The sequence below is a fragment of the Pipistrellus hanaki genome (genome assembly GCF_964339955.1).
Source record: "Pipistrellus hanaki genome assembly, chromosome: 16".
Lineage (NCBI taxonomy): Eukaryota > Metazoa > Chordata > Mammalia > Chiroptera > Vespertilionidae > Pipistrellus > Pipistrellus hanaki.
In genome coordinates this window covers 8,289,153-8,302,678 of record NC_140518.1, presented here as the reverse complement: position 1 = coordinate 8,302,678, position 13,526 = coordinate 8,289,153, and the positions used below count along the sequence as shown (strand labels likewise).

Sequence of the window (13,526 nt, the reverse complement as noted above, 5' to 3'; positions counted from 1 at the left end):
CAGGCTGAGCCACAGACGAGCGGTACAAGGAGGCGGCGGCCTGGGGACCCCCCCCATCCTCTCCCGGTCCCCTCTGCCCCAAAGAACTAGAGGCGCTGGAGAATACGCAGCATTTATTACAAAGCCAGGAGATGCAAATGTCCCAGGGCAGGAGGAGGTACAGCCATGGCACCTCAGACAACGGACAAGGTGCAAACACAGACAAACCCGCTGGGGGGACCCAACCCCGGACACCTCGGTTGTGACAGGGTACCCCGATCTGACCTATGTACACTGGAAGAGAACGGTGGGCAGAGAGCTATGGGGGCCTGCCCCTCGGGGGTGGCCCACTGACCCCTCGGGATGGTGTTGCGGACAGAGCTTCCGGGCGTCTGTCTTGTGCTTTCAGCTGCCCCCGAGGCCCTTTCCTGCCTGGGCCTCCGCTGGGGGTGGGGCGGGGACTGGAGGGCTGTTTGCCTTGAGCAAAGCCTGGGGTCTGTGCTTGTCTGAGGTTAACCCCACTCCGCCTCTCCACTCCGGGTCCCCAGGCTTGCTGATGGGGGCTCCTGGGCGGGGCTCGGGGCACACGGGGGTGAAGGGGTGCACAATGCTAGAGCCACAGTGGGACTGCAAGGGCGGAGGCCTCCCGTGGCCTGAATCCTCTCTTCCCTACGGAAACGATGCGAAGGCCACACACACAGGAAGAAAAAAAAAACAGACAAACAGAAGGGCAGAACTATCTATGCTTTGCACAGAGTTTCCACTGCCAGAGGAGGAGGTGAGGCCGACACCATCTCCACCGCCCACTCGCTCCCCAAAACCAGGGGGTACACCGCACTGGGAAAAGGCACTGTCTTAGCAAGTCTCTGCACATTCCACACGAGGGGCTGGGGGGCTGGCTGGGCTGGGGCTGGACAGCAGCCAAGATGGGGGGGAGAGGGAGAGAGAGGACGGACCCACACACAGCCAGTCCGAGTTGTGCCTAAAGCTTTGGGGGCCGGGGGGCCCTGTAACACGCCCTCTGCCTTGGGAAACAGGAGGAGGATGGGGCGAAGCATTACTGAGCCTCCAGTCCACTCTCAGGCACCCCCAAGAACAGAATAGAGCAAATTACACAAGACCCCTTCGAAATGAACCCCGTCCCCTACACATACACACACACACAAAGTTTGTTTCCTGTGGCATTTAAATTAATCTGGTTGGTCCATAGAAAATATGTATATTTGGTTTTTCCTATGTACATATGTATATATATATATATATATATATATAAGAGAGATTTATTTATAAAACCCACCCCCCACCCCTAAGGTGGGAGGAGCTGGGGGAAAGGAGAAGAGGTGGAAACAGAAGCCCAGAAAAAGTGGAGGGGTGGAGAGGCTCGGCTGGAAAAGGAGGGAAAGGTCCCTTTCCTCAAATTAAGGGGGCCACGGGAGCTCCATTGACAGTCATCTTGCGCCCCCTGCTGGTGGAGGACGGGGCCTGCAGGCAGTTCGAGGCGCCCCCGTTGGTAGCTGTGCTGACCCCACTGGCTGCTGAAGGGGGAGTGGGGGAGGTAGGATGGGTGGCTGGGGGCCCATGGGAGCTGGGAGAGCCATGGGAGGGGGTGGCCGGGCTGGGCAGGGAGGAGGAGGTGGCCGGCAGGGTGGCGGGGCTGGGAGCCTTGTCGCTGACTGACTCACACTCTGATGCCCCACTGGTGTTGGTGCCCTCGGAGGGGGTGGGCGCCGTAGGCAAGGTGAGCCGCTTGCAGGCTGGCTGGACCCGGTACTTGAGGGGGAGAGGGCCATTCTGCAGGGAGAGTGGGGGGAGGGAGAGGCTAACCAGGCAGCCACCCACCTTCACCCCATCATGCCCCAGGAGGGAGGAAGGCAAAGCCTGAGTCCTAGAGAGAAAGACCCAGCAGAGTAGGAGGACCGAGGCATGGCGACGGAGAGCGCCGGGCCGGAGAGCCGGGCACACAGACCCAGAGAGGACTGTGTGGGACCGGAGGCTGGAGAGAGGAGAGGGAGGCCAAGGAGCAGGATGCAACCTTCACTCCTCCACGGCCACCAGGCCCTCCTGTTTGACCCCACATGGGGGCACGCCATCTGCCCAGAGCCTTCTTTCCTGAGTGTGGGGGCTCCGGGGGGGGGGGGAGAGAGAGAGAGAGAGGGGGGGAGGGAGGGAGGGGGAGGGGGGGAGAGAGAGAGAGAGAGAGAGAGAGGGAGGGAGGGGGGAGAGAGGGAGGGAGGAGGAGAGAGAGAGAGAGAAACAGAGAGAGAGAGAGAGAGAGAGAGAGAGAGGGATGGAGAGAGAGAGAGAGAGAGAGAGAGAGAGAGAGAGAGGGAGGGATGGAGAGAGAGAGAGAGAGAGAGAGGAGAGAGAGAGAGAGAGAGAGAGAGAGAGAGGGAGGGAGGGGGGAGAGAGGGAGGGAGGAGGAGAGAGAGAGAGAGAGAAACAGAGAGAGAGAGAGAGAGAGGGAGGGATGGAGAGAGAGGGAGGGAGGGGGGAGAGAGGGAGGGAGGAGGAGAGAGAGAGAGAGAGAAACAGAGAGAGAGAGAGAGAGAGGGAGGGATGGAGAGAGAGAGAGAGAGAGAGAGAAAGAGAGGGAGGGAGGGAGGGAGGGGAGAGAGAGAGAGAGAGAGAGAGAGAGAGAGAGAGAGAGAGAGAGAGAGGGAGGGAGGGAGGGAGGGAGGGAGGGAGGGAGAGAGAGAGAGAGAGAGAGAGAGAGAGAGAGAGAGGGAGGGAGGGAGAGAGAGGGGGGGAGAGGGGGAGAACCAGCCCGAGGCAGGCCGGCCTGCACAAGGCCAGCTCATGGGACAAAGTGCGTTGTCATGGTTAGAGCAGTGCCCATGCGGCCCAGTGGGCACAGACCCGCGCCAGCCCTGCGGGTCCCCCAGCCCCGCTCACCCGCCGCCAGGGGTAGATGTAGGCGATGTCCATGAGGGTGTAGTACTCCTTCAGCGGCTCGTCCTCGTACAGGACTTCCACCTGGAGGGGGCGGACACCGCGGCACGGGAAGGGCCCAGGTGAGGAGGATCCGGGAGCCCGGCTCTCACCCGGCCGCACAGAGCCGTCCCCAGGGAGCTTTAGACAATGCCAGGGCTCTGCCCTAGAGGTTCTGTCCAGCTGGTAAGATAGAAACTGAGTTTGAAAGCTCCCCACGCGATTCTGACATAAAGTTTGGGACCCACCGTCCTAGACCCAGATACTCAGCGTGCGCTCCGCAGGCCACGGCATTGGCAGCACCTGGGAGCTTGCTGGGAAAGCAAAATCCGCGGAATCCACCTGCCATTTAACAAGCTCTCTAAGGGCTCACAGGCTCATGCAAATTTAAGAAGCAATGCCCCAGCAGAAACCGGTTTGGCTCAGCGGATAGAGCGTCGGCCTGCGGACTGAGGGGTCCCGGGTTCGATTCCGGTCGGGGGCATGTGCCTTGGTTGCGGGCACATCCCCAGGAGTGGGTGTGCAAGAGGCAGCTGATTGATGATTCTCTCTCATCGATGTTTCTGACTCTCTATCTCTCTCTCTTCCTGTGAAAAATCAATAAAATTTATTTAAAAAGAAAAAGCTTTGTTTAAAAAAAGAAGCAGCAGCAGCAGCAGCAGCAATGCCCTGGAGTTCTGTTGGCCAGGACTTCCTTCAGCCAGCTGGCCCCAGATGAGACCCCGTGTTTTTTGCGTGCGTGCGTACGTGCGCACACACACACACACACACACACTCCCCGCCTCTTTCCCATGCTGCCTGCACACTGGTTTCACCAGCTGCAGACAGCCCCGCCCTAACCCTGGTTTCAATTACCTGTCTGCTTGGGCTCCATTACACAACCCAGCAGGCCTGGGTGACACCCGCCCGCCCTGAACAATGGCCGGGCTGCGCACTGTCAGACACTCCCCGCAGACACTCCCTTTCCCAAAGGGCCCGGGACGCACCTTGTACTTGCTGGGCACGTCCATCTTATTGCGGAGAAACTTGGCGAGATGCATGACGGTCATGGCTGCTGGGCACCGCAGGAAGCGCACCCCTGTCTGCCAGGGGAGAGGCACCCAGGGCTGTGGGCCACCCAGGCCCTCTCTCCCGGCCCACAGCCCACGCCCGGGCAGGCCCAGCCCTCACCTTCTCCTTGTCCCCGTCTCCATTCTCCAAGGGGCCCTTCTTCTCCTCCCGGTCCCTGGGGGGGTGGGGAGTGGGTGGAATGAAGCCAGGGAGACCCTGGTTCAGGCAGGCTTCCCCAGCACACACGTCCAGCAGGCCCTCCCCTCCGGGGAATGGGGCTGGGTGGGAGAAGGGGGCGACCGGCCCAGGACCCCAAAAGGACGGGGCACAGGACAGACTTGCCTGACAGCTTCGTAGAACTCGATGGAGAGGCTGACAATCTCATCATCGCTCAGAGCCCCCTTCTCCTGCTCCAGGACCTCCCCGCGGTCCTCGTTGGAGCCGTTGGGGACTGAAAGAGGAGAAAACGGGGGCTGCCTAGGATGGGGGAGGGAGCCCCGCCACGGACCCCGAATCTCAGCGCTCAGTGGGGTGAGCCCGGCCGTCCTCCGAGCCAAGGAGACGGCGTGTTCGTGCATGAAGGACGGACGGACGGACAGCCCAGTGCCCCCCGCCCTCACATCTGGGCAGAGCCGCCCGCTCGCACGGCCCCAGCCCGCTCGCACACACATGGCCTCACCTTCCGTCAGGGGGTAGGCCGCATAGAAATCCCGCCGCCGCTTCATCTCATCTGAAGGAGGGAAGGAGACGGGGTGAGGAGGGAGCAGCAGGCTGGGGAACGGGGGCGCAGGAGGAGGAAGGTGTGGATACCTTTAAAAAGCCCCGGGACCAGTTTGTAGACGATGTCTTGGAGGGTCTTGTCAGATCTGGGAAAAACAGACGGGACCCTATCAACAACCTCTGACCCGCCCTCCCAGCCAGGGACCCCGCTTCTCAGCTCCCTCCCTCAGACTCAGAGCCTGGTCTCTGCCCCTCGACTGCTTCTCAGCTGGACACAACCCCGAGGGAGGAAGAGGCCCAGGGCTTCCCCCGGCCCCGCCACGACCTGCCACCTGGGCCACAGGAGCCAGGAGGGCTGAGGGGCAGAGGGGGGCGGGGCGGGGCCAGGCCCACCTGATGCTCAGCAGCGGCCGGGTTTTGTGCACCTGCACGTCACACATGGGGCAGTACTTGTTGGTCTCCAGGTAGCGCACGATGCAGGTTTTGCAGACTTGGGGGACACGGAGAGAGGGAGGAGTCAGAGCCCCCCTGGGTCACCAGGCCCAGCCCCCCGCCCCTCTGTCCAGGTTCAGGTCCCCCTTCTCCGCCTTGGCCGGTGGTCTGGGCCGTGCAGAGGGCCAGCGCGGGCCTGTCCTCAGAGAGGGCACCTGCCCCGTGTCCGTCCTCGGGAGAGGACAATCTGGTGTGTCTGCGTGTGTGGATCAGGCCAGTGTCGTGTGCCATGGATACGGTGAGCCCCACGCCCCAAGCTGCCCTCAGGGAGGACAAACAGCAGCCAGCCTGCTGCCCCTCCCCCGGGTCCTCGGCCTTTACCCCCGAGGCCACAGGGCACTCCGGGGGCAGCTGCGCTTCAGGGGGTGACAGATCAGCCGCAGAGATCCCAGATGAGAACTCTGGGTCAGCACCTCCAGCCCCCGCTCCCAGGCAGCCTCTCTGGGACCCGGGGCCCCACAGTCAGAGGCAGGGTCTGTGCCTCTCCCTTCCCGGGCAGTGCCTCCCGCCCCCGCCCCCGCCCCGCCCCCGCCGCTCACAGGAATGCAGGCACTCCACGATGGTGGTGGCGTCGATGAAGTAGCCCCCGCAGAGGGCACACATGAGGTGAGGGTTCAGCTCGGTGATTTTGATGCGTGTGGTCCGATGCATGATGCCGGGGAGGGGGCCGGGGGCCGGGGAGCCTCACCCTGGGAAGTGAAAGTGGAATTAGAAATGCAAAGACCCAGCATCCTCTCTGAGGCCTCGGACGGGAGGCAGGAAGGTCCGGTCCCTTTGGGCGCCTCTGAGTGTTCCCCGGGGGCCGGCCGCTCTGGCCAGTCCCCCCACCTTGAGCAACAAGACCAGCGCCCCCTTCTGGAGCAGCCGGAAGGACTGAGGTTGGACCACAGGAAGTACGACCCAACTTCCCAAAGGATGTGGGAGGCAGGAACGTGGAAGAGAACAGACTTTTAAAATAGCTCCATAATCCCAGTTCAAGTGAGAGCTGGGAGCTAGGAGGAGAATCAGATAAGCCAGACCCCCAGAAAATAAGAGGAGAGAAAGAACAGGCTGCCTCTGCCCCTTCGCCCCCTCCAGCTGCGAGGCCCCCGACTTCGGTCGTGCTACTCCGTGCCACCCTCCTCCCCTCCCATCTGCGCCGCCTCCACGCAGCTTTGGTGTGGAGGGGCACCCATCGCTGTCCTCTGACTCTGCACCCAGCTCCGGCCCCAGAGCAGCAGCCTGGGCGTCACCTGGCCACACAGGTCCCAGGCCTCACGCTCACGCAAGAAATACTGAGGAACGCCGAAACCGGTGTGGCTCAGTGGATAGGGCATTGGCCTGCGGACTGGAAGGTCCCAGGTTCGATTCCGGTCAGGGGCATGTACCTTGGTTGTGGGCACATCCCCAGTGGGGGGTGGGGGGTGGGGGGTGTGCAGGAGGCAGCTGATCTCTCTCATCGATGTTTCTAACTCTCTATCCCTCTCCCTTCCTCTCTGTAAAAAGTCAATAAAATGCGCCGAAACCGGTTTGGCTCAGTGGATAGAGCGTCGGTCTGCGGACTGAAGGGTCCCAGGTTCGATTCTGGTCAAGGGCATGTGCATTGGTTGCGGGCACATCCCCGGTAGGGGGTGTGCAGGAGGCGGCTGGTCGATGTTTCTCTCTCATTGACTCTCTATCTCTCTCCCTTCCTCTCTGTAAAAAATCAATAAAATATATTAAAAAATATATATTTCACCAGTTTCTCTGGACAGGTTCCAAACATGTTCTTTAAAAAAAAAAAAAAAAAGTCAATAAAATGCATTAAAAAAAAAAACAAAAAACAAAAAAAAACGAGGCAGCCAAGACCGGTTTGGCTCAGTGGATAGGTGGATAGAGCGTCGGCCTGCGGACTGAAAGGTCCCAGGTTCAATTCCGGTCAAGGGCATGTACCTTGGTTGCGGGCACATCCCTGGTGGGGGTGTGCAAGAGGCAGCTGATCGATGATTCTCTCTCATCGATGTTTCTAACTATTCTATCCCTCTCCCTTCCTCTCTGTAAAAAAATCAATAAAATGCATTAAAAAAAGTGAGGTACACACCGCTCCACCTGTGCCCGCAAGCACACACCTCCAGGACCCCCGTCCCAGGCACACGCAGTGATGTCTCTTCGTGGGCACTGCCACCCACCATCTCCCACCTGGTGACACCTCCTCTGCAGCCTGCCACAGACCGTCCAGCCACAGGCCACAGGCCACAGGCCCGCAGCTGCCGGCCAAGGCTGGGCAGAGTTCCCTGTCCCCGCCACCTGAGCGCCCAGCCAGGCTCTGGCAGGGCCCGGGAGGTCAGGCAAAGCCCAGCTCTGGCTTGGCTGATGTCCTTCCTTCTTGATAAAAAAATAAAAATAATAAAAATAAATCACAGCTGCACAGAGAAGGGACGGCCCCTCCCTTCTTCCTCTTTCCCAGAGTGGAAGCCCAAGGGGTGGGGCTCAGCGGGCGGCCAAGTCCCAACTGCTCCTTTCCAACACACACCGTCCTCTCCTCTCCAGAGCGTTTCTACAGGCCCGCACTGGGCTGTCCAGGACCGGAATTCACAGCCGGGAGCAGCAGTTTCTATAGAGACCCCAGGATGAGTTTGGCCGGGAACCAAGCAGCCAACAGAGGCTGGCCAGAGACCGAGAGAGACGGAGAGACACAAAGGCCACACGTGGGAGAGACACCAGCGAGCGGGGCAGACAGAGCGGGACAAGCCAGCCGGCATGGAGAGCCAGCAGCAAGGCGGCAGCCCAGCCCCGCAGGCCCAGCCCCGCAGGCCCAGCCCGAGGAAAGCGGTTCTGGCCACACACACAGGGTGGGCTCCTTCTGCCTTCCCTGCACGGGTTCCCCCTTCACAATGAGGTAGCCGCCTTGCTATGGACTCCGCTGTTTGGTGGTTTCCATGGTAACTCCGTCCCTGGCAAGATGCCCAAATATTATTACAACCATCCAGGGGGAAGAACAAACTCCAAGCGGCCGTCTCGCTGGGCCCGTGTAATGTCAGACACATACGTGCTGTCTGGGCCTCCAAAGGCACTTGGTAGGACTACGTGTCCGTGTCCCAGGGAATCTGTGTGCGGGCACGGACAGCAACAAAACGTCCTGGGCTCTGACCATGCTGGGGGTCCGGGCTGCTATCAGTGAGCGTCATACCCCCTTCTCTTTCCCTCACATGCACACGTACACACACAGCGCTGCGCACGGCCTTGGCCGCCTCATTCGCACACTTGTGTTTGCGGACACTTGCTGCTAAGAATTCCCACCTAGCTGCTGCCAAGCAGCCTATGGCCTCCACACACAGGAGCTCCCGGGCACCTGGCCATCGCCCGCCCCCTCTCCCTCCCTCCGAGCATTTGTGAGCCTCCAGACCCGGAGTATCCCTCAAGGTCCTTCCTAGATGTGCCAGCGCAGGCAGGCGCTGTGGTGCTTACAGAGCAATGACTCTCCTCGCTCCACCCCACCCCCAGAATCTCCGATTGCTACCTCCGGGGCTGGGGAGAAGCCAGGATTGGCTCCTCACCTGATTGCCATGGTTACCTGTCCCCCCAAGGACCTCCTCCCCATCTCAGCCCCCCCACCGGGAAGCCTCAGGGCCCTACAACTGACACCCAGTTCCTCCCCAGCGGCACCTGGCTGGTGTGTGGTGAGAAGCAGAAGGAAGAGGGCTGATAGGGGGCTGGACCGTCGGCAGCGTCACTTTAAGAAAGAGGCTGGGAGATGGGACTAGCCCAAGGGGAACGGAGAAGGAGAGACAGATCCAAGAAGCAGAAAAGGGAAACAGGTCAGCCCCAACAACAACCCCACAGGGGACCCGAGTGCCATCACCCACCTCCAATGCCTTCCCCCACCCGGGGGCCAGGCCCCTCCCTCAGTGCCTCCTGTCCCCGCACCAACCAGACTGCACAGGCACAACAGCGGGGCCCTGGAGCCCCGGGTCTCGGCAGGAAAGGAGACCGATCAGCACCCAGTTCCCACTCCTTGCCATCAAGCCCGGCATTGGTCTCTCCACATCCTCAAAGTCCCCTGCTAATAAAGACCACCTGCAGCTCTTTGTTTTAACCACGCTCTTTCTGGAAGCTCCCCCGAGATGTAGGCCTCTCTTGCCCTCAGTTTTTGTTTTGTTGTGTTGTTCCCGCCCCCCCCCCCTTTCCCCAGCAGAGAGAGCCGATCTCTGACAACCCCGCGGCCCCTCGGCTCCTCTGGATGCGATGCGCAGGGGCAGCATCCTTTGCTCTTCCTTTCCTCCCAACGAAATTAGCCCGGCCCCCTCCCCAGAAAGCCTCCAGGTCTTGGGAAAAGTCACTCAAGGTCACACATCCAGACGCCTAGAGTCGCAGAGGTAGAGGGCGCCTTAGGAAGCATCTTGTCCGTCATGTCATTTCACAGACGAAGACACTCGGAAGGAAGGGGCTTGCCTGAGGTTACACAGCGGCGGTACGAGGACGAGAAACGGCCTGTGCTCTTTGCACACTGGCCCTATTCCACCCAGGACGGGGGAAGCAGGACTCCACGTTCCCTGGCAGACAGATCACTCGGTGAGCCTCTAGGAGGGGCCAACGTCTGGCCGACGGCAACCAGCACGCATGCTGACCTAGAAGCACGAAGAGGGCGCAGAGCCCCCATCCCACGCCCGCGGTACAGATGGGGAGGCTGAGGCTGTCCAGAAGCACAGGGAGCCAGAGCGTACTGTCAAGTCTCAGACCGTGGGACCTAGGAGTCCTTTCCTCTCCCAATGGCGTAGGTGCCACTGCGTGAGCCCCAAGGATTTGGGGGGAACACGGGCAGTCCGGTCCACCTGGGAGCACCGTCCGCCTCTCAGGCTTCCCTGGATGCCCACATCTCCCCCGCCCGCAGCACGAAAAGGAGGCTGCCGGCCTCCTGGTGCGGGGCTCGCCCGTCCTCCCTCCCTGCTTCCGAAGATCAAACAAAGACAAAAACCCAAAATACACACACAGAGCCAGACACACCTCCTCCCTCTCTCACACTCACTACACACAAGGCCGGAGACACAGCACGTGCGTGTGCGTGTGCGTGCACGTACACACACACACACACACACACACACAGATACTTGGCCAGACACACACACAGACACACCCCATCACACAGAGCCAGACCAGAGCCCGGCCCACCTTTGCCAGATGCATTCAGCCACCCCCCCCACCCCCCCACCCCCCGCCCCAACCAGGAGCACACAGCCCGCCTGACATCCATCCCGGGCTGAAACCAGAGCTGCACACACACACACTGGCCTTGTGTGCATCCCTGGTCCACCCCATGTACATTATAACACACGTCTCCTGGCAACAAGGCCGGTGCGGCTCCTGACCTCCCCGCTGGGGGCCAGAGCCTGGAAGAGTCGGGTGGGCATCTGACCTGCAGGAAGATACACCCTCTTCCTCTTCAGATCGTCTCCATTCCCATGGCAACAGCTCCATCCACCAAGATCTCCCAGGCGAGGCCAGGGCAGCAGAGTCCCCTTCCTGCCCTCTTCCCCTCCACCCCCCCCCTTCCCGCCCCCCAACCAGGACTTCAACTTGAACCCCTCCCAGCTACACCGTGTCTGGACGCTAAACATTTGCAATGTTTCCCGCCTCATTCCAAAGACAGCTGGAAGAACACAAACCCCAACTCCAAATGGGGGAACCCCTGGAGAAACCTCGCCACCAAAAAGCTGCAACAGAGTCGGCTTTATGCTGCTTTCCCAAGTGCTAACACCTTGGAACAGAGCGGAAGGGGGAGGAAGGAGGGAAAGTGGAGTTTCAGGAACAGATGCAAACTGCAAGAGGCCCAGAGGAGGAGGCCTGGGAGAGAAGTGGGAGACGGCCAAGGGACGCCCCCCCTCCCTCCCCGCCCCCCTACAGGAAGCCCTGGAGAGACTGAGGCAGCGAGGGTGAGGGGTGGGGGGTAAAGGGGTAACTCTTGAGAGACAAAGACCAGGGGCACTTCCACAATATTCACAGGCAAATCCACCGCCCGGGCCTCTTCCAGCCATCCGGAGCGATTCTGGGCAGACGGGGGCCTTGGGGGTGGGGGGAGGCACGCCTGGGCCCAACGCGAAGGCAGGAAGGGCTGGGGTGTCCGCTTGCCCAGGGGTCCCCCTCCCTCCTCCCCGGAGCTAGCAGCAGGAGGACCCGGGAAGGAAGGGGCGGCCCGGCCCCCCAGGGGGAGACAGGCCGGTCGGTCAGACCCCTCCTGCCTCCGCTGGCGATCGGAAATAAACCTTACCCCCCCATTTCCAGGCCACCCCCTGGGCCCCGGCTGTCCCCGGAGCTGGGTCCGAGGATCCGAGCCCCCAGTGAGACCCCAGTTCCCGGGGGGCCGCTCCTGTGCTCCCAGGAGCCAAACTTTCCGCGGGGCCCAGCTTGGGGGCGGGGGCGGGGCGCCCGGCCTGGGGATGGGGGGGAAGGGGCCGGCGGGGGGAGGTGCCCAGAGCCCCGGGGCCGGGCAGGAAAGAGCGCCCTCCCCCGGTCCCCGCGGCAATAAAAAAAAGCATGTCCCCTGCCTCCCGGCCTCCAGGCTTAGCACGTCCGCGACGCCGGGGGGGGCGGGGAGGGCCCCCGAAAAAAACAGAGAGCGACCCCTCCCCGGGCCGAGGGGCGCAGGGGGGGCGCCAGGGCAGCTCTGGGTCCTGGAGGGGGGCAGCGGGGCAGAGATGCGCCCCACCCGGAGCCCGAGCCCCGGCGGAGCCTTTGTGGGCGCCCGGCCTCCCCCGCCTCCTCGGCAGCGGGTCTGGGACGGCGCGGAGCACAAAGAGGGGGTGGTCCGGGGACGCCACAGCGCTGGGAGGGGAACCCGCTGCGGCCATCTTGGAAGGGAGAGAAGGGGAAGGGGGAGAGGGAAAGGGAGAAAGGAAGGCGGCGGCGGCCGGGGCGGCCGGCGGGTGGGACGCGGCCCGGCCCCGGCGCCCTCCCCGCGGGGATGCGGGAGAGGATGCGGCCCGGCCCGGGCCCCGGCGGCGGGGCAGGCGGAGAGGAGGGAAGGGCGGTCCGGTCCGCTTACCTGGGCTCGGGGTCTGCGGTCCGGGGAGGGGGCGGGAGGGAGGGAGAAAGGGAGGGGAGGGGGCCCAGCCGCGGCGCTCGCTCGGCGGCGGGCGGGGAGAAAGCTTCGGTGAGAAAGGAGTTTGCGAAAGCGGCTGGGGTGGGAGGAAGCGAGGGGAGGGGAGGGGATGGAGGGGGAGGGGAGGGACCCGGGCTGGGGGGGGGGGCACAAAATGGCTTTTTTTCCTCCAGACAAGAGCAGGGCCCGCCCACTGCCCACACACGTGACCCCATTCCTTTAGGAGGGTGTTCGCGGAGGGGGCGGGGGGGGTTAGGGGCGATCGCGGCGGCCACCCCCACCCCCGCCCCCGGCCACTGGGCCCCCCAAAGTAGGACAGCCCTTTACCCCCCCAGACAGCCCGGACCCGGAGAAAGGACCCTCCTCTCCTCAGCTCACGCCTCCTCCCCGAACACGCGTGTGCGCCCCCCGCCCCCGGCCCGGCGATGCCCACCCCTCGCGGGGCGCCGGGAAGGGGGTGAGATGCAGCCGGGGCTCCGCGCAGCGGGGCTCGCCGTGCGGTCCCCCCGGCCCGGCCGAAGGGCTCGGGGCCGGGCCAGGGCCGCGCCGCCCGCACGTCCACGCGCCGGGTCCTGTCCATTCCCTCGAGCGACGGCCCCTCCCGACCGCGGCCGCGATCCTGGGCGCGTGGCCCCCCGCGCCGCTCGCCCCATCGGCCCCCCGTCGCCGGCTCCGAGACGCGGCCCCGGGCCCCAGGGGGTCCCGCCAGGGGTTGGGGTGGGGGGTGGGGGGGAACGGGGAGGAAGGCTTGGACCCGCCGGGAAGAGCGGGGAGACGGGTGGCGCCGGGGCCGCCGATCGATACTCGGTTTCGGCGACGGCCGCGGGCCTGCCTCATGCAGACGGTCGATTCGCTCATTCGTCCGTGGAGATTGATTGGGATGGTCGCCGTGTCCGTCCCTTCAAAGAGCGCGGCCATCCGGCCATTAAGTGCCCCGAGTGTGCAAATGAGGAGGCGAACCTTCGACAGCTCCGGGGCGCCCCCCCCCCTCCTCCCTCCTTTCCCGCCCGCGGCCCAGGCCGCCCCGGAGCCGGCGCCGCGGGCTGCAGCTCCCCTCGCTGGCCGGAGACCAGGTCATCCTTTGGCCGCCCAGTGACCCCGGCTCCAGCCTCCGGCCCACCTGGCCGCATGGGGGTGGGAGAGGGGTTCCCGCCCAGAGCCAGGCAGTCTGAGAACCCCGGGAGAAGGCCCGGGGGACCTGGTCACCTGCTCCACGCTGTTAGCAGGCACAGACCAGGCCCCTCTGGGAAAGGGGGTTCGGGGGATGGACACACTGGCTGTCCCTAGGGCAAGGGGGTCGCCT

At 63.2% G+C, this 13,526-nt stretch overlaps 1 protein-coding gene across 1 annotated transcript; it reads right to left on the bottom strand.

The window, feature by feature from the left end:
• Positions 1-100: 100 nt before the first annotated feature.
• PCGF2 (polycomb group ring finger 2) lies at positions 101-12,334 on the bottom strand. Its single transcript, XM_084862420.1, has 10 exons — positions 12,167-12,334; positions 5,709-5,858; positions 5,071-5,167; positions 4,768-4,823; positions 4,637-4,687; positions 4,300-4,408; positions 4,078-4,132; positions 3,894-3,989; positions 2,872-2,952; positions 101-1,770 (listed from the first exon to the last, which is right to left on the bottom strand). The coding sequence occupies exons 2-10, from the start codon at positions 5,818-5,820 to the stop codon at positions 1,393-1,395; spliced, it is 1,035 nt and encodes a 344-aa protein (XP_084718546.1). The 5' UTR covers positions 5,821-5,858; positions 12,167-12,334; the 3' UTR covers positions 101-1,392.
• Between the last annotated feature and the right edge of the window lie 1,192 nt (positions 12,335-13,526).